Here is a 21,109-nt window from a genome sequence, read left to right on the forward strand (position 1 = left end):
CTGAGTGTTACATTTAATGTATTTCCTACAGCTCCTATATGTGGTCGGTCCCAGTGTCGCCGCGAAACAAGTAGTGAACTACAGATGGTGGATCTTAATTTGAGACAGTTTACTATAGCAGGAATATAATCCTGCAGCAACAGAAACTTTTGAAAGTTTTCCTGCAACAGGGTAATGAAATTAAGATCTTACATGTAGATGTAGTTGTAGTTCAACTAATAATGTATCTACATTTTGCAGTATCTTGGTGGTAGTTGAACTGAATTAATATCTAATTAGTATTTACAGTAGCTAATTACGCTTCTTGCCATGCAGTGTTGTAGCTACTACTGGGGGGGCCAAACGWCAGAAAAAAAACTAAATACAAAACAGAAATGTAACCCTCAGTCAATCAAAATGTAGCAAGAAACCAACTCCAGGTRAGGGTTAAGGCCCAGGTACCTGAAAGGATGGAACTACTGCAGCTAGCTGTTTTTGTGAGCAATTATTTGATACTTTTTTAATATAAGACAACAAATAATCAGTACACAGAGGGAGCAAACACACACATATTTTTTACATGAACAAAAGAATCAAGAAAGCAAACACAGAACAGATAGCGTGCATATGTACACACACTACCGGTCAGAAGTTTTAGAAGACCTACTCATTCAAGAGTTTWTCTTTATTTTTACTTTTTTCTACARTGTAGAATAATAGTGAAGACATCAAAACTATGTAATAACASATATGGAATCATGTAGAAACCAAAAAAGTGTTAAACAAATCAAAATATATTTAATATTTGAGATTCTTCAAATAGCCACCCTTTGCCTTGATGACAGTTTTGCACACTCTTGGCATTCTGTCAACCAGCTTCACCTGGAATGCTTTTCCAACGGTTTTGAAGGAGTTCACATATACATTTGAAGTCGGAAGTTTACATACACCTTAGCCAAATACATTTAAACTCAGTTTTTCACAATTCCGGACATTTAATGCTAGTAAAAATGCCCTGTCTTAGGTCAGTTAGGATCACCACTTTATTTTAAGAATGTGAAATGTCAGAATAATAGTAGAYAGAATGATTTATTTCAGCTTTAATTTCTTTCAGCACATTTCCAGTGTGTCAGAAGTTTAAATACACTCTATTAGTATTTGGTAGCATTGCCTTTATATTGTTTAACTTGGGTCAAACGTTTCGGAAAGCCTTCCACAAGCTTCCCACAATAAGTTGGGTGAATTTTGGCCCATTCCTCCTGACAGAGCTGGTGTACATGAGTCAGGTTTGTAGGCCTCCTTGCTCGCACACACTTATTCAGTTCTGCCCACAAATCTTTTATGTGATTGAGGTCCGGGATATGTGATGGCCACTCCAATACCTTGACTTTGTTGTTCTTAAGCCATTTTGCCACAGCTTTGGAAGTATGCTTGGGGTCATTGTCCATTTGGAAGACCCATTTGCGACCAAGCTTTAACTTCCTGACTGATGTCTTGAGATGTTGCTTCAATAWATCCACATAATGTTCCTTCCTCATGATGCCATCTATTTTGTGAAGTGCACCAGTCCCTCTTGCAGCAAAGCACCCCCACAACATGATGCTGCCACCCCCGTGCTTCATGGTTGGGATGATGTTCTTCGACTTGCCAAGCCTCCCCCTTTTTCCTCCAAACATAACGTGGTCATTTAGCCAAACAGTTCTATTTTTGTTTCATCAGACCAGAGAACATTTCTCAAAAGTACGATCTTGTCTCCATGTGCAGTTGCAAACCGTAACTGGCTTATTTATGGCGTTTTGGAGCAGTGGCTTCTTCCTTGCTGAGCGGTCATCAGGTTCTGTCGATATAGACTCGTTTTACTGTGGATTTGATTATTTTGTACCTGTTTCTCAGCTCTTCAACAAGGTCCTTTGCTGTTTGTTCTAGGATGGATTTACATTTTCCACCAAAGTATGTCACTCTAGGGACAGAACGTGTCTCCTTCTGAGTGGTATGACGCTGCGTGGTCCCATGGTGTTTATACTTGCGTACTATTGTTTGCACAGATGACTGGTACCTTCAAGCATTTGATTGCTCCCAAGGAGGAACCACTTGTGGAGGTCTACAATTATTTTCTTTCAGTCTTGGCTGATTTCTTTAGATTTTCCATTATGTCAAGCAAAGAGGCACTGAGTTTGAAGGTAGGCCTTGAAATACATCCACAGGTACACCTCCAATTGACTCAAATTATGTCAATTAGCCTATCAGAAGCTTCAAAAGCCTTGAGATCATTTTCTGGAAGTTTCCAAGCTGTTTAAAGGCACAGTCAACTTAGTGTATGTAAACTTCTGACCAACTGGAATTGTGATACAGTGAATTATAAGTGAAATAATCTGTCTGTAAACAATTTTTGGAAAAATTACTTCTGTCATTCACAAAGTAGATGTCCTAACCGACTTGCCAAAACTATAATTTGTTAAAAAGAAATTTGTGGAGTGGTTGAAAAATGAGTTTAAATGACTCCAACCTAAGTGTACGCAAACTTCCGACTTCAAATGTATGCTGAACACCTGTTGGTTGCTTTTCCTTCTCTCTGCGGTTCGACTCATCCCAAACCAAATCAATTGGGTTGAGGTCAGGGTGTTGTGCAGGCCAGGTTATCTGATGCAGCACTCAATCACTCTCCTTCTTGGTAAAATAGCCCTTACACAGCCTGGAGGAGTATTGGGTCATTGTCCTATTGAAAATCAAATTATAGTCCCACTAAGCCCAAACCAGATGGGATGGCGAATCGCTGCAGAATGCTGCTGTAGGCATGCTGGTTAAGTGTGGCTTTATTTCTAAAGAAATCACAGACAGTGTCACCAGCAAAGCACACCCACACCATAACACCTCCTCCTCCATGTTTTACGGTGGGAAATACACATGCGGAGATCATCCGTTCACCCGTACCGCGTCTCACAAAGACACGGCTGTTGGAAACAAAAGTCTCCAATTTGGACTCCAGACCAAAGGGCAAATGTCTACTGGGCTAATGTGCATTACTTGCGTTTCTTGGCCCAAGCAAGTCTCGTCTTATTATTGGTGTCCTTTAGTAGTGGTTTCTTTGCAGCAATTCGACCATGAAGGCCTGATTCACGCAGTCTCCTCTGAACAGTTGATGTTGAGAAGTGTCTGTTACTTGAACTCTGTGAAGCATTTATTTGGGKTGCAATTTCTGAGGCTGGTAACTCTAAGGAATTTATCCTCTGCAGCAGAGGTAACTCTGGGTCGTCCATTCCTGTGGCGGTCCTCATGAGAGCCTTGATGGTTTTTGCGAGCATTTGAAGAAACTTTCAAAGTTCTTGAAGTGTTCTATACTGAATGACCTTAATGTCTTTAGTAATGATGGACTGTCGTTCTTTCGCTTATTTGAGCTGTTCTTGACAAAATATGGACTTGGTCTTTTTCCCCCAACTAGGGCTATCTTCTGTATCCCCCCCCCCCACCTTTCATAACAGAACTGTCTGGCTCAACACATTAAGAAGGAAAGAAATTCACAAATTACTTTTAAGGCACACTTGTTAATTTAAATGCATTTCCAAGATACTACGTCATGAAGCTGGTTGAGAGAATGTCAAGTGTGTGCAAAGCTGTCATCAAGGCAAAGGGTGGCTATTTGAAGAACCTCAAAAATAAAATATATTTTGATGTGTTTAACACTTTTTTGGTCACTACATGATTCCATATGTGTTATTTCATAGTTTTGATGTCTTCACTATTATTCTACAATGTAGAAAATAGTAAAAATAAAGAAAAACCCTTGAATGAGTAGGTGTTCTAAAACTTTTGAACAGTAGTGTACATACAGACATAGGATCTTAATTTGAGCCAGATTGCTACAGCAGGAAAATGATCCTGCAGCAACAAGAGATGTGAATTATTATGTAGTTTATAATTCGTCAACATTGTTTGTAGGGGTTGATACATCTTTCGTTAAGGCAAATCCAGTCTTTAAGTCCTTGAGTGCCTCCAGCCAGAGCCCTGACTTGAACCCGATCAAACATCTCTGAAAAGACATGAACATAGCTTTGCACCAATACTCCCCATCGAACCTGACAGAGCTTGAGAAGTTCTGCAGAGAAGAATGGGAGAAACTCCCAAAATACTGGTGTGCCGAGCTTGTACCGACATACCCAAGAAGACTCAATGCTGTAAACGCTGCCAAAGGTGCTTCAACAAAGTACTGAGTAAAGGGCCTGAGGTCAGTAATCCGATAGGCGGGGCAAAGGTACAGCACGGCAGGCAGGCAGGAAGGAATGATCAGAACTGGGGAAACTAGATTACAGGAACTATAGCAAACAAAAGAACAAAAGAAAACAGCTGGTAGGTTTGAACGAACAAAATTACCTGGCAAGAGACAAACAGAGAACACAGATATAAATACACAGGGGATAATTGGGAAGATGGGCGACACCTGGAGAGGGGTGGAGACAATCACAAAGACAGGTGAAACAGATCAGGGTGTGACATCACCTGAGCTTAATTTCGAGTCTCTTAGCTTCCGAATATTTACGTAAATAGGTATTTGAGTTTTTATTTGTGATACATTTTCAAAACATTTCTTAAAACTTGTTTTCACTTTGTCATTATGGGGTATTTTGTGAAAATTGATGAGGGGAAAAACATATTTAATCCATTTCAGAATAAGGCTGTAATTTAACAAAATGTGGGAAAAAGTCAAGGGGTCTGAATTTCCAAATGTACTGTGTAATTTATAAATGGTTTTCAGCTGAAGTGGTTCATGTGAAATGTTGCAGGAAGCRTGTTTACAGGATGCAGGATGTGCATTACATAAACGCCCAACGTTTAATGATTTAGTTGTCAATATAAGAGCATCATGTTAGACTCCCATCTATTACAATGACTGCGTTACACTGCCACACAGCTTAAAGAGATGTTGAATTGTCCATTTTATTTTTMAACTTAGCTGCTCCTACAACAAGTACTGTTCCTCCTACAACTTCTGTTACTACCACTGTGGCTGGTGCTACCACCACAACAACTGGAGAACCTGTCACTGTTCCTGCTACCGTTCCTACAACTAGGCCCACAACTACAACCACTACATATGTGGCCCCCACAACTACAGTGTCAAGGACAACATCACCACTGTCAACAACTACCAGCACAGCTCCAACTACCACAACAACCAACGCACCAGCCACTACTACAACACCTACTACTACAACAGCACCTACTACTACTACTACTAGTACAACAACAATTACAACAACAACTGCACATCTTCAACCTGCTCCACTCGTGTCTTTCATCATACAACAAGTGTTTGTAGAAGCTTTAAATGACCCTCAAAGTACACAATTCAAAGAACTTGCAGTAACTATTACTGCAGTGGTAAGTCCTTCAAATTCAGAGTTTATTTTTATTGGGTGTATGACCATGAATAATGTATGGCGATTGTTGTAAAATCTATATTGTAAAGTACATCTTTTATTTGTTCCTGTCAGGTGACAATTAATCTCCATCCCTACAGATTGATTTATATTCCCCAATGTCTATCTTAAATAACTAGGGCTTAACTATGTGGATTGGAATATATATATATATATAATTTATAATGTTTTTGTGTGTGTTAAATCATTCAAACGTTCTCCTGTTTGTACCATTCCTTACAGTTTGATGTGATCTACAAAGCAAAATATGGGATCCTCTTCATCCGGACGATTGTTCTTGGATTCACGTAATATTCCATTATATCCTATTCTATTCTTTTAACCTTTGGCATGCCACAGTTCACGACCTTTTATGACCTTTTGCAGACCTATTTTCCGTTCCCGTATGGATGCAGAAACACAGGCAGAGGTCCAACTAGTGTTCAATGAGACCTCCACTCAATCTGTCCCTGAGCTTACTGACATTAGCAATACACTGAAAGAGGCTGTGACCAATCCAAACATTACCTTTGGCAATCTCTCTGTGGATGTTACCACCATCACTGTTAAAGGTGAGTAAACCCAGATGAGTGAACGAAAACAATCTATTAACAGCAAATTCTACAGTGTTGAATAAAATCTGAGTGTTACATTTAATGGTTTTCTACAGTCTATATGGGTCCCAGTGTTGGGAAGTAGTGAACTACAGATGGTGGATCTTAATTTGAGACAGTTTACTATAGCAGGAATATAATCCTGCAGCAACAGAAACTTTTGAAAGTTTTCCTACAACAGGGTAATGAAATTAAGATCTTACAACTGTACATCTAGTTCAACTAATAATGTAACTACATTTTGCAGAATCTTGGTGGTAGTTGAACTGAATTAATATCTAATTTGTTTTTTCAGTAGCTAATTCAGTTTCTTGCCATGTCGCTAACTACGGGAACAACACACAACTTTTTTTGCACAAAAGTAAAATTAAATATGAATGAAAAAGTAGGCTATAATTTCCATCCGTCTTGTAGTTGGTAGTGTATGACATTTCAGATTTGATATTTTCCAATAATTTAGGTAGTTGATATTTCTATTTTACTTACAGTGCCTTCGGAAAGTATTCAGACCCCTTGACTTTATCAGCATTTTGTTACTTCACAGTCTTATTCTAAAATGGATAAAAAATAATAAATCCTCAGCAATCTACACACAATACCGCATAATGACAAGGTGAAAACAGTTTTTGGGACATTTTTGCAGATGTATTACAATTAAAAAACAGAAATACCTTGTTTACATAAGTATTCAGCCCTTTGTTATGAGACTCYAAATTGTGCTCATGTGCATCCTGTTTCCATTGACAGCCTTGATATATTTTTACAACTTTATTGGAGTCAACCTGTGGTAAATTAAAMTMATTGGACATGATTTGGAAAGGCACACATCTGTCTATTTCAGGTTCCACAGTTGACAGTGCTTGTCAGAGCAAAAACCAAGCCATGAGGTCAAAGGAATTGTCCGTAGAGCTCCGAGACAGGATTGTGTCAAGGCACAGATCACAGAGCATAATGATCCAGAGCTCTCAGGATCTCAGACCGTAGTGAAGGTTCACCGCCCAAAAGGACAACATCCTATGCACACAGACAAGATAACGCAGGACTGGGTTTGGGACAAATCTCTTTAAGTCCTTGAGTGCCCCAGCCAGAGCCCTGACTTGAACCCAATCAAAAATCTCTGAAAAGATCTGAACATAGAGTTTCACCAACTCTCCCCATCGAACCTGAATGAGCTTGAGAGGATCTGCAGAGAAGAATGGGAGWAACTCCCCAAATAAAAGTGTGCCAAGCTTATAGCGTCATACCCAAGAAGACTCAAGGCTGTAATCGCTGCCAAAAGTGCTTCAACAAAGTACTGAGTAAAGGGCCTGAATACTTATGTAAATGTTATATTTCATTTTATTATTTTGTTATAAATTAGCKAAAAATTCTAAATACCAGTTTTTGCTTTGTCATTATGGGGTATTGTGTGTAGATTGATGATGGAAATAAACAATTTCATCAATTTTAGAATAAGACTGTAACCTAACAAAATGTGTAAAAAGTCAAGGTGTCTGAATACTTTCCGAAGTTTCTGTATATAGACATGTACAGCATAGATGTGCATAGACAAACCATTAGCTTGTACAGTAACCTTTCTGCTCTTTTTTCAAAGTGCCCACCACAAATGCCAACATAACTACAATGGCTACTCCTGTCATCACTACTGCCATCATCACAACTACAACCACTGAAACTGCCGCTGTGGCACTCACTAAGTTGACTGTGGTGTTCCGGTCCAGAGGAGAGACGTTTACCTCTGACCTATCAAACCCATCTTCTCAGGCCTTTCAAAGCCGAGCATTACTGATTAAAACTCAGGTGAGCCTCCCGAAACAATGAAGATGTGAATGTCCTAATGTCAGGGGGTAGAATACAGTCACATAGTCAGCTTTTAATCAACAGGAAGTTGTTTGTTTAAACTTCATCTGTTTCTTGTTTTTCCTTCCAGCTTGAACCTTTCTATCGAACAGCTTTCACCTCTTTCAACAGTTTGARMGTGACASAATTCAGGTGATTTCCTTTTCGTTACATTTTCTATGTTGATWTAAATTGATCTCACTTTCTATCTAACATGTTATCTCTCATTTGTTCCCAGCTCTGGATCCATCATCAATACTATGAATTTAGCATTCAGCTCCTCCTCCGTCCCAAATTCCACGGAGATTGGCACTGTTTTYAWAAATGCTGCCCAAAAAATCACAGCTTTCAACATTGACCCCACCRCAGTGACAGTCWACYMCACAGGTTAACATATTTCTTTATTTAATTGTATTCTATTATCAGTTAAYTAAATATTTRGTCTGACATATATTTATTGTATTTTGTTCACCATTGTATCATATGCCATTATCTCTACATGAATCAATCATTTATCAGRTGCGTTCCAGTTGTATTTAGCAAATCAGCTGTCTAACTAATCACATTGCAGGGCAACAAACACTCGTCCTATTTTCATTTGATCATGTTTCCTTTTTCTCTTTCCATCCCAGCTGTGAGCTCAAGTGGAGGAAGCAGGAAGACCAGTCTCTTCACAGCATTCTTTCTGGTGGTTCTGTCGCTTCTACTGTCAAGCCAGCATTAGTCTCAGTGGTAACGCCCACTTGGTAGTCACATTTTCACTTTGAGAACTTCCCACACATTCCAACCCCTACCAAAATTCCACCCATGATTTGAATAGTGTCCAAAAATGAAATGAAGTCTTGTTAGCTGACATAAGATATGTGGATATGTGGCCATTGAACACAACAATGTGATATAATTAATGCCTTTTCAGTCAAAATGTGTAAGTTCATGGGTTTCCATCATAAGTCAATGTTATTTCCATGCAATGACAAAGCATGTTGAATTTAATAAGCACTTTTTTTTGATTCGCTCTGTTGCTGATATGAACTAAAACATTGATTCACTCTGTTGCTGATATGAACTTAAACATTGATTCACTCTGATGCTGATATGAACAAAAACATTTAATCACTCTGTTGCTGATATAAACTAATGAGAGCAATATTATATTTATATAATATATTTATAAATATATATTTATATATATTTTGACTTAACCAGTGAAACCTGGATAACTGATTTAAATAAGGCCCTTTGGAGCAAAATGTTCAACAATTTAAACTATTATCAATGTAGTCTTCATAATGTATAACTATCTATTATACCAATTAATGTAATTCTGTTATCAATGGTCCTGATATTGTGCCAGTTTAATTAAGGTTGTACGCTTTTTCTGGAATTATACAATCTTTATTATACGTCTTACTGTCGTTGAGATTCAGTCCATTGTAGTGTTTACTATTTGTTGACTAAATGAGTGGATTGTATGACAAGGTTCAGTATGGCTCCAATTGTGATGTTTATCTAACTATCTGGCTTTACAAAACTGGAACAACAAGACTACACTAGATCAGCCCCACAGGCCCACATGATACACAGTGAGGGAGTGGTGTGTACCACTGGTCTGGACAGCAGTTAGTTTGTTGGTGCAATATTCGCTCTCCCAAAGATCGAGCTTTGATTGGTTCTCACATGCGAGATATTTGCATGCAAAATGCTCCTCACTTCCTAATCAGTTCGCCTCGCCCCAACTAGAGATAGACAAACAGGTAACTAGTTCATGATTCTTTCAATTTGAAAAGGTGATACCAACGTAGCATGCCACTTTGAAGTCGCAGAACCTTCGTTTTCAATGCAACGTGCCGACGACATCAAAGATGTGTTTCTTTCGCCAGACTAACACGAGATGCCATTTCATAATAATCGCTCAGGTTAACCGGTGACTGTAGATGTAAAGCGTACAATATCTCTGAGAAACTAAGAGTGTAATGATAGGAAACATTTTGTCTGTTATTTCCTTGCATTTAATAGGATTATACTGTGTGTGTGTGTGTAAGTACTGTACCTATTTTCATATTTATAATGTATCCGTAGTATTTATATTATATTATAAACTGGGTGGTTCGAGCCCTGAATGCTGATTGGCTGACAGCCGTGGTATATCAGACCGTATACCACGGGTATGACAAAACATAGTTACGATGTTTGGGTCGTGATTAGCAATGCTATGTATAACATAAACACTGTTGGACATACTTGAATTATAATCAAGCTAAATATCATCTGGATTGTTTGTGGTGATAAGTGATGTATGTTAAATTCCTTTGAAATGCATGAAATTATACTTCCGTCAATTCACATTCAGTTCAAATTCTGCTGTGTCCAAATCTAAATGGAGTTTTAATGAATGAGTTTAAATGAAGCACATTCCAAAAAAAAACGAATTGACCCCAACCCTGCTTCTGATACAGTAAATGATGACAGCACAATCTGGTTCCGATACAGTAAATTCCAACAGTAAAAATGACAGTACAATCTGGTTCCGATACAGTAAAATGATGACAGCACAATCTGGTTCCGATACAGTAAATGATGACAGCACAATCTGGTTCCGATACGTAAATGATGACAGCACAATCTGGTTCCGATACTGTAAATGAAGACAGCACAATCTGGTTCCGATACTGTAAATCATGACAGTACAATCTGGTTCCGATACTGTAAATATGACAGCACAATCTGTTCTGATACAGTAAATGATGGACAGCACAATCTGGTTCTGATACGGTAAATGATGACAGCACAAACTGGGTCTGATACAGTAAATGATGACAGCACAATCTGGTTCCGATACAGTAAATGATGACACTACAGTAAATGATGACAGCACAATCTGGCCTCATTTTTATCTCATCCCTTATCAACCTGTCTCATTCTGCCATTCAGACTAAATATTCTTAGCACAGGCCTACCAAATGAATGATAGAAGCACACCAGAATACAAAAATAAGGATCTTTATTTGGACATCAACAAGTTTGATATGAGCAATGGTAAAGTGCTGGGCTTTGATATATGTTCAAAACCACATTACCGCTACAAGCCAATAGAGAGATTGGCCAAGTCTTACTGAGATATAAAAAAAAACGGCATACATTTCGCTGTGCATTTAATAAATTAACATACACTGAAAAAATATATAAACGCAACATGTGAAGAGTTGGTCCCAAGTTTCATGAGCTGAAATAAAAGATCCCTGAAATGTTCCATACACACAAAAAGCTTATTTCTCTCACATTTGTATTTCATCCCTGTTAGTGAGCATTTCTCCTTTGCCATATCAAGAAGCTGAAAAAAACAGCATCATTATTACACAGGTGCACCTTGTGCTGGGGACATTGAAAGGCCATTCTAAAATGTGRCGTTTTGTCACACAACACAATGCTACAGATGTATCATGTTTTGAGGGAGAGTGCAATTGGTATGCTGACTGCAGGAATATCCACCAGAGCTGTTGCCAGAGAACTGAATGTTAATTTCTATACCATAAGCCACCTCCAACGTTGTTTGCATAGTCAACTTACACARAGCTCTYACACACACACTTACCCCACCAGACATGCCCCCAGGGGGTCTTTTCACAGCCCCCAAATCCAGAACAAATTCAAGAGAGCGTACAGTACTATACAGAGCCATTATTGCATGGATCTCCCTACCATCTCATATTGCTCAAATGAACAGCAAAATGGTTTTAAAAAACAGATAAAGCAACACCTCATGGCACAARGCCTCTCCCCTATTTGACCTAGATATTTTGTYTGTATGTATTGATATGTAGGATATGTGTGCCATTTTTAAATGTACATAGTTCTGTCCTTGAGCTGTTCTTGTCTATTAATGTTTTGTAATATGTCATGTTGCATGTTTTGCATCTGGACCCCAGGAAGAGTAGCTGCTGCTTTGGCAACAAATACTGCGGTGATGTCGGCTCAAAACAAAAGTGACATAATTACCCAGCTAGCACAGTGGATCTGGGTCGATTCCGGTTGAGAGTCAGACTCGGCCGACATCATGTGGCCCGAGTCTGGGCTGCCCTCGGCAGTATTACTTATGGCTAGGATGCGGGGATTGAGCTCGGGCCGATTCCGGTGTGAGTTATCAAGGCCCAAATATATTACTTGGGGCTTGGGCCGATTGGACGGTGCACCATGCTGCTTTGTTGACAAAATGACAGAGCGGCACAGATTACTGTTCCTTTTGAGAATGGAGCTCACTCCCCGCTTTGATTGGTGGCCTTCGGCTCAGCATAATCGAATCTGCCCAATGAAAGACAAACACACACACTGTGCTGCCAGTCACAGTGTAGGGCACGGGATGCTAATGAAAGGTTAAGGGTGAGTAGCGAGCGAGAGAGGATGGAGGAAGCTTGTTAGGGCATCTTGTTTACGGCATGCATTATCTGAATTATATCTACGGAGGAGCGGCTTCTATGGAGGAACTTCGAATGTCTTTGAACTTCAGAGTCCAGAGTTGGTTTAACTTTGGATCAGAGCAAACGTTAGCTAGCTAGCTAGCTYACAAGCTTGTGTGTATAGAGCAGCACTATAATTAAAAACACTACATTTTTGTAAATCACATTTGAAACGTGGTAACTATAGTATACTTAACTAGCTTTGAAAAAGTAAATCCATTCTTCTCTAATTAAACATCTCTCCCTAATTTCTGAATTAAGCTTGTAACATCGTCTGTAGGCTACATTAACCTACGCTTCAGAGGGGCGGGGCAAGTATTCTACACACACGCACACCCAATGGCTGGCAGGCAGAAGCTGGAATACGTTTCTGYGTGACAGAGTGAGGGCTTTGTATAGGCGCTTTGTTGTGATTTCTGTGGGACWGGGGGGCCAGAACAATAAAATAACATTATTAACCGGTTCCCATGCTTTTAAAATAATCTCTCTGTTCCAGAACAGTTTAGATCACTTTTTTGATTTTCGGTTCTAGTTTTGTTCCTCAAATAATTTTGTTATTTTCTCATTTTTGGTTCTGTTTCCTGAACTGTGGGACTGGGACTGGAAATAAATCCATTCCCAATAAAAAAATAATCCAGCCCCTGGTTTGTATCAGGGTGAACAAAACATTCATATGATGTTGCAAGAATGTTCAAACAAAAAATGTATTTGTTTTCTTTAGCGGTTCCCAAAATAGTATAAAGATGAGCAAAAGAGGTTGTTGAAAAAATCTATATTTTTAACAAGTTTTTTTTTCTCTCAAAAAGGGAGCTGTCAAAAGTATTGAAACCTCTAAAGATTCTTATAATTAACATCAAACAAAATTCAATCTGCATTAACATAATTTTTTTTTTTTAATCTCAGTTTAAGGAACTGTATTGTGACATTACATGGCTTCCTGTTTCACTGGGGTATAAAAATGTAAATTCCCTTTGTCACCCATCACCATAGGGAGAAGGCAAAGAACTGAATAAATGAAAAGAGACAAATGGTTGTTGACCTTCATAAATCAGACAATGGGTACAATAAAATAGCAAAAAAATACATACACCACTTACCACTATTAGGGCAAAAAATAAGAACTTTAAAACCACTGMAACATTGGTAAACTTGCCTGATATGGGATGCAAGTGTATCTTGCGTCCAATATAAAAACCTATTCATTGGCAGAGATTAGTATTTTGTATTCGTTGAGAGCAGTCAATGTAAAATTATACTGATAGGATATTCAATTTTATTATATTATAGAGTATTATATTGCATAAATAACTTTACAAGTACTCTTATATAGGGTTCTATTTGAATTTTAACAGTGCTGTGAATATGCAAGTATTTCATCAGGGCTCATCACTAACAAAACCAACCAGGTGTCTTTATCTCAGAGAAGAGTTGCCTATTGTGCCGTGTCATTTCTCTTATTAATGAATGACAAGACTTCAAGGGATGTTCAGGTGCTATCAACCTGGTGTCCATCTGGCACCAAGTGGCTGGGACAGTAACGTCATTTTAAAATTACAATAAACTACGTTGTGCAATCCATTGTTCATCTTCAAGAATGTAAAGTGGTTTACCAAGAAGTTTGTGATGCTATTATAACAATCAGTTGTGCTTTGCAACTGTTCTCTATTGAGTTTACTAGGCATATTCATAAAGTCATGAGTGACACATCACACAGCCACTAATGGACCGGTAGGCTACTAATTGGTGCAGTCAGGCCTAAAACTCAAATCCCCACTCTGCAAAACCAACACCAACCTGCATCASTTCCTAGACAAAAACGTTTTTATTTATTTTGTCATATTTTGGTTAAGGTTACAGGTTAAAATAATTATATTCAGTTCATATATTCAGTTCATATCTCATTTCCATATAGTTATGTGTATCGTGGCCTACCTTCTCTATAGGAGTAGGATATTCTATTTTATTCAATAAGTCTTATAATTAGACATTTTCAAGAAGAGAAGTGTAGGTCTAGGCCTAAAAATGTATGGTTTAAACTCGACTTTAGTCTACAGTCGGCTTCGTTAGCCTCACTACTCAGAACACTATCTTCGAGCTATGAGTAAAACTATAATACCCAGCATTCCATTGCCACCTACCGGAAAAGGAAAACGCATGGATGTATGTGTTTACAATCTTTCCTAACAAGCTTAAATTCGCAGCTGCTGTTCCCCATGAAACAAGTGTAGGCGATACCGGCAAGAGAAAATAATGACACATTTATTATTTGCTACTACTCATTTAGTACGATATAACAGAATGTGTTTGTTTCGTACTTGTAGAACAGGCGGGGTAGCCAAATAATCTGTCGCATCGTCAGGCCACCCACCCACCATATGCAGCAGTGATTTTTAAGAAGTGGGACAAGCGAACAGATGGCGCATCTAGGCTGCGCGCGACAGGGACACCTACAGTGTTGAAACAGTGTTGMGTATGAACAAGGCAGCTAGTAAAGGCGTGTTTTATGTTGTCTACATCTTTGCCATTTCTGAGTGGATTGGATAATTTTACATCGCAGGATTTCCTACTGCCTCTGAACCGTTGCTTGAGCCTACTATACTTTGGCGCGGGTATTGGAAAACACGCAGTGACAGGGCCATCGCCACCGGTAGCTATAATCAGAGAGGGGAAGAGGCGAAGCGAAGCCTTTGCTATAATCTCCTATTTGACGCCTCTCTCAGTTGGTAAACAATGGTTGACAACCGTTATGCCACGGCTTTGGTTATCAGCTGTGTGCTCAGCGTGCTGGCTACGGTGTACCTGTCTGTAGCYGTTGGGACGCAGCACTGGTACCAGTACACCAGTCCCCCGGTGCGTGGCGAGGCCAACGTATCCGAACTGCGGTCGCTGCATGATGAATTCATGGAAGGGGAATTCGATGAGAAGACCTACAGCGACACGCTCTTCCGTCTCAACGGGACCATAGGCCTCTGGTGGCGCTGCGTTCTGGTGCCATCTCATACCCACTGGTACAAGGAGTCAGGTATGGTCAACCTAATCTCCTCCCATAAACTCAGTCAACACGGATTWCCTCCAAATAATTTGGCGATCCAATCCATGGTTTGTGAGGGCATGATTTATGCTTTTTTTTTCTCAATTTCTCTGTTTCAGATCCAAAGATGGTGATGAAGTGTGTTAGCTTCACGTTAACACAGCAGTTTACCCCGAAGTACAAAGAGCCAGGGAACCACAACAGTGGAGAGGACATGCTGCGGACCTGTAAGCCTGTAATTTTGCAAATTGCAATGTATTGATTTGTTACCCCACCCAGCTTCTGTGATATGCTATGCATGCTCAATGCCTTATGCCAGGGGTCACCAACTCCAGGCCTGGAAAACAATTGGGGTGTGCAGGCTTTTGTTCCAACACAATATGAACACAATTGATTCACCCGGTAGCTCTCCAGGAACCGGAGTTGGATCACCCTGTATCTCTCCAGGATCAGAGTTGGATCACCCTGTAGCTCTCCAGGACCGGAGTTGGATCACCCTGGTAGCTCTCCAGGACCGGAGTTGTTATCACCCTGTAGCTCTCCAGGACCGGAGTTGGATCACCCTGTTAGCTCTCCAGGACCGGAGTTGGATCACCCTGTATCTCTCCAGGACCGGAGTTGGATCACCCTGTATCTCTCCAGGACCGGAGTGGATCACCCTGTATCTCTCCAGGACCGGAGTTGGATCACCCTGTATCTCTCCAGGACCGGAGTTGGATCACCCTGTATCTCTCCAGGACCGGAGTTGGATCACCCTGTATCTCTCCAGGACCGGAGTTGGATCACCCTGTATCTCTCCAGGACCGGAGTTGGATCACCCTGTATCTCTCCAGGACCGGAGTTGGATCCCCCTGTGTCTCTCCAGAACCGGAGTTGGATCACCCTGTATCTCTCCAGGACCGGAGTTGGATCCCCCTGTATCTCTCCAGAACCGGAGTTGGATCACCCTGTCTTATGCCTATACTTCAGTAATTAATGTCTTATGCCCACATTGTGTGATATGCATTATGCAATGCATGAATAACTTATACCTGGCATCTGTGATATTCATTAATAGACACAGTATCATTGTATGCACTTGGATGCTCATGCTTTTCTATCTGAATTGTGTGTGAGAGGTTTTTACTGCTTGCCTATTGAGTTCTAACTCGGATCCCTATCTGTGTGCAGACCTGTGGAGGTGCCAGTTCCTGCTGCCATTAATCTCCTTAGGTCTGGTGGTGCTGTCAGGCTTGATAGGGTTCTGTGCCTGCCTCTGCCACAGTCTCACCCCCACCCTGGGCATAGGAATGCTCCACCTACTGGCTGGTGAGGGATTTATTAAACATTGTATTGTTCTTATCGTTCTCTTCTTAAGCAATAAGGCCCATGTGGGTGTGGTATATGACCAATATACCATGGCTAAGGGCTGTTCTTAGATACGATGCAACGCGGAGCCTTAGCCGTGGTATATTGGCCGTATACCACAAACCAAGAGGTGCCTTATTGCTATTATAAAGTGGTTACCAATGTAATTAGAGCAGTGCAAAAAAATGTTTTGTCATACCTGTGGTATTCGGTCTGATATACCACAGCTGTCAGCCAATCAGCATTCAGGGCTTGAACCACCCAGTTTATAATAAGTTGTACCCTTCTTCATTGTTGCCTAGCATTTCAGTGCTAAGCACCATGGCTATTGACCATAACTTTGTTCTACTATCGTGGAATAGTGAATTCGATAGCTCTCACATACACTGGTTCAGCGTTTCCCAAACTCAGTCCTGGGGACTCCATTGTTGTGCACGTTTTGGTTTTTGCCTTTGCACTACACAGCTGATTCGTATAACTGACTCATTATCATCTATTTCAAACATAAATTTGTTTCCTGTGTCACTAATTCCAAAAAGTTTTGGGACACTGTAAAGTCCATGGAGAATAAGAGCACCTCCTCCCAGCAGCCCACTGCACTGAGGACAGGAAACACTGTCCACCACCGATAAATCTACGATTATCAATAATTTCAATAAGCATTTTTCTACGGCTGGCCATGCTTTCCACCTGGTTACACCTACCCCGGCCAACATCTCAGCACTCCCTGCAGTAACTTGCCCAAGCCCCCCCCCCGCTTCTCCTTCACCCAAATCCAGACAGCTGATGAGCTGCAAAATCTGGATCCCTACAAATCAGCTGGGCTAGACAATCTGGACCCTCTCTTTCTTAAAATCTATCCGCCAAAATTGTTGCAACCCCTATTACTAGCCTATTCAACTTCTCTTTCGTATCGTTTGAGATCCCCAAAGATTAGAAAGCTGCCGCGGTCATCCCTCTCTTCAAAGGGGAGACACTCTAGACCCAAACTGCTACAGACCTATATCAATCCTGCCCTGCCTTTCTAAAGTCTTCGAAAGCCAAGTTAACAAACAGATCACCGACCGTTTCGAATCCCACCGTACCTTCTCTACTATGCAATCTGGTTTCCGAGCTGGTCATGGGTGCACCTCAGCCACGCTCAAGGTCCTAAACGATATCATAACCGCCATCAATAAAGACAGTACTGTGCAGCCGCTCTTCATTGACCTGGCCAAAGCTTTCCACTGTGTCAATCACGTATTCTTATCGGCAGACTCAAAGCCTGGGTTCTCAAATGACTGCCTCGCCTGTTCACCAACTACTTCTTCAGATAGAGTTCAGTGTGTCAAATCGGAGGGCCTGTTGTCCGGACCTCTGCAGTCTCTATGGGGGTGCCACAGGGTTCAATTTCTCGGGCCGACTCTTTCTCTGTATATATCAATGATGTCGCTCTTGCTGCTGGTGATTCTCTGATCCACCTTTACGCAGACGACACCATTCTGTTATACTTCTGGCCCTTCTTTGACGCTGTGCTATCAAACCTCCAAACAGCTTTCAATGCCATACACCACTCCTTCCGTGGGCTCCAACTGCTTTTAAATGCAAGTAAAACTAAGTGCATGCTCTTCAACCAATTGCTGCCCGCATCCTCCCGCCCAACTAGCATCACTACTCTGGAGGTTCTGACCTAGGAATATGCTGGACAACTACAATGCCTAGGTGTCTGGTAGACTTGTAAATGCTCCTTCCAGACTCACATCAAGCATCTCCAATCCAAAATTTAATCTAGAATCGGTTTCCTAGTTTTGCAACTAAATCCTCCTTCACTCATGCTGCCAAACATACCCTCGTAAAACTGACTATCCTACCGATCCTTGACTTCGGCGATTGTCATTTACAAAATAGACTACATCCAGTTTGCTTAGTAGAGTGTTCTATCACAGATCCATCCGTTTTGTCACCAAAGCCCCATATACTACCCAATACTGCGACCTGTATGCTCTCGTTGGCTGGCCCTCACTACATATTCGTCGTCAAACCCACTGGCTCCAGGTCATCTATAAGTCTTTGCTATGTAAAGCCCCGCCTTATCTCAGCTCACTGGTCACCATAGCCATTCCCACACGTAGCACGTGCTCCAGCAGGTATATTTCACTGGTCACCCCCAAATCCAACACATCCTTTGGCCGCCTTTCCTTCCAGTTCTCTGCTGCCAGTGACTGGAACGAATTGCAAAAATAACTGAAGCTGGAGTCTTACATCTCCCTCTCTAACTTTAAGCATCAGCTGTCAGAGCAGCTTACCGATCACTGAAGCTGTACACAGCCAATCTGTAAATAGCACACCCAACTACCTCATCCCCATATTATTGTTTACACTCTTGCTCTTTTGCACATCTCTGCTTGCACATCATCATCTGCACATCTATCACTCCAGTGTTAATGCTAAGTTGTAATTATTTCACCTCTATGGCCCATTTATTGCTTACCTCCCTACTCTTCTACATTTGCAAACATTGTACATAGATTTTTCTGTAGTGTTATTGACTGTACGTTTGTTTGTGTAACTCTGTGTTGTTTTTGGCGCGCTGCTTTGCTTTGTCTTGGCCAGGTCGCAGTTATAAATGAGAACTTGTTCTCAACTGGCCTACCTGGTTAACTAAAAGTGAAAAAAAAAAAAAAATGCAACTATCCTTGAGATCATGTTTTAAGACTCACCATTGATACAACAGTAGTTGGAGGAAAAAGTCATCCTTGATTTCTTTTAGAAATATTTTAACAATTGCATATGCCTGACCCCTCCCTCTCTTCCTCCTGCTCTCCCTGCAGGGCTGTGTACTCTAGCCACAGTCTGCTGTTACCTGGCAGGGATGGATCTCCTCCACAGGGTCTCTGTGCTGCCAGACAAGGTGGACGGCTCCCTGGGCTGGTCTCTCTACCTGGCCCTCATCTCGTCCCCGCTGCACATGATGGCTGCCGCTCTTCTGGTGTGGGCGGCACGGAGCCACAGTCAGAACTACTACCGCATGACTGCCTACAGGGTAGCATAGAGACCAGGTCTGCTGGTGCCTGACTATCTGTTTTATATAGGCACATTTCCAAATCAAAACCATAACTCCAACCACATGATACTTGTTGATCTTGAAATAACTGAATAAGAATATAGAAAATGCTAATCTTTGCCCTCTGATAGGCTACTGGGATTTTCACCCTATTGCTTTCACACAGTTGCTTATCCAATCATTTCAGATCTWTAAAAGTGCCTAGTGTAGGGGTGAGGAGTTGACATTGGGAAACAGAGTGACCCAGAACAAAATGTACCATTGGTTAGACCAACAAGCATATAATTGTTTATAATAGACTTTCCAAACCGTAACCAGCCACAGTCAGAGCTGCTTCCAGTCGACTGCACTAGCAAGAAATATTATTGGCCCATGTTTGGAAAATCAAACCGTTCTGTAAGAAATATGTTTATGGCGATTGAAGTTTAGTCCAAACATTTGAGTAACATTTGAGTACAGTACCAGTCAAAAGTTTGGTCACACCGACTCATTCCAGGGTTTTCTTATTCTACATTGTAGAAAAATAGTGAAGCCATCAAAACTATGAAATAACACATATGGAATTATGTAGTAACCAAAAAAGTGTTAAACAAATCAAAATATATTTTCTATTTTAGATTCTTCAAAGTATCCACCCTTTGCCTTGATGACACCGTTGCACACTCTTGGCATTCTCTCAACCAGCTTCACCTGGAAMGCTTTTTAAACAGTCTTGAAGGAGTTCCCACATATGCTGAGCACTTGTTGGCTGCTTCTCCTTCACTCTGCGGTCCAACTCATCCCAAACCATGTCAATTGGGTTGAGGTCAGGTGATTGTGGAGGCCAGGTCATCTGATGCAGCACTCCATCACTCTCCTTCTTGGTCAAATAGCCCTTACACAGCCTGGAGGTTGTGTTGGGTCATTATCCGGTTGAAAAATGAATTCTAGTCCTACTAAGCACAAACCAGATGGGATGGCGTGTCGCTCCATAATGCTGTGCATGCCATGCTGGTTAAGTGTGCCTTGAATTCTAAATTAATCACAGACAGTGTCACCAGCAAAGCCCCACCACACCTCCTCCTCCATGCTTCACGGCGGGAACAACACCTCCTCCTCCATGCTTCACGGTGGGAACAACTCCTCCTCCATGCTTCACGGTGGGAACAACACCTCCTTCTCCATGCTTCATGCTCGCTTCGCGTTCCTTGGAAAATATGCAGTATTTTGTTTTTTTATGTGTTATTCCTTACATTGGTACCCCAGGTAATCTTAGGTTTCATTACATACAGTCGGGAGGAACTACTGAATATAAGAGCAACGTCAACTCACCATCGTTCCAACCAGGAATATGACTTTCCCGAAACGGATCCAGTGTTTTGCCTTCCACCCAATACAATGGATCTGAT

The 21,109-nt window shown here is 41.0% G+C and overlaps 3 protein-coding genes across 4 annotated transcripts in view; all 3 read left to right on the forward strand.

Moving 5' to 3' along the window:
- LOC112073544 (integumentary mucin C.1-like) overlaps nucleotides 1–5,213 on the forward strand; it is a 13,884-nt gene extending 8,671 nt beyond the window's left edge. Inside the window, exon 5 of the mRNA XM_024140820.2 lies at nucleotides 5,046–5,213. Coding sequence (XP_023996588.1) covers nucleotides 5,046–5,213 — 168 coding nt within the window. The remainder of the gene's footprint in view (nucleotides 1–5,045) is intronic.
- On the forward strand, nucleotides 3,957–10,113 carry LOC139025131 (uncharacterized). Of its 2 annotated transcripts, XM_070440189.1 has the most exons (8): nucleotides 3,957–5,355; nucleotides 5,637–5,701; nucleotides 5,781–5,965; nucleotides 6,849–7,326; nucleotides 7,602–7,807; nucleotides 7,938–7,999; nucleotides 8,085–8,233; nucleotides 8,479–10,113. In XM_070440189.1, exons 4-8 carry the CDS (start codon nucleotides 7,203–7,205, stop codon nucleotides 8,568–8,570), a joined length of 633 nt encoding a protein of 210 aa, XP_070296290.1. In that variant the 5' UTR covers nucleotides 3,957–5,355; nucleotides 5,637–5,701; nucleotides 5,781–5,965; nucleotides 6,849–7,202; the 3' UTR covers nucleotides 8,571–10,113. The 2 variants fall into 2 exon arrangements, with proteins under 2 accessions (XP_070296290.1, XP_070296289.1); XM_070440188.1 differs by lacking the exon at nucleotides 6,849–7,326 and having other exon boundaries at nucleotides 4,889–5,355.
- A 4,823-nt stretch (nucleotides 10,114–14,936) lies between these two features.
- Nucleotides 14,937–19,811, forward strand: LOC112073547 (claudin domain-containing protein 1). Its single transcript, XM_024140821.2, has 4 exons — nucleotides 14,937–15,322; nucleotides 15,451–15,558; nucleotides 16,502–16,639; nucleotides 19,489–19,811. The coding sequence occupies exons 1-4, from the start codon at nucleotides 15,031–15,033 to the stop codon at nucleotides 19,707–19,709; spliced, it is 759 nt and encodes a 252-aa protein (XP_023996589.1). The 5' UTR covers nucleotides 14,937–15,030; the 3' UTR covers nucleotides 19,710–19,811.
- The last annotated feature ends 1,298 nt before the right edge of the window (nucleotides 19,812–21,109 follow it).

The sequence above is a fragment of the Salvelinus sp. IW2-2015 genome, unplaced genomic scaffold (genome assembly GCF_002910315.2).
Source record: "Salvelinus sp. IW2-2015 unplaced genomic scaffold, ASM291031v2 Un_scaffold2290, whole genome shotgun sequence".
Lineage (NCBI taxonomy): Eukaryota > Metazoa > Chordata > Actinopteri > Salmoniformes > Salmonidae > Salvelinus > Salvelinus sp. IW2-2015.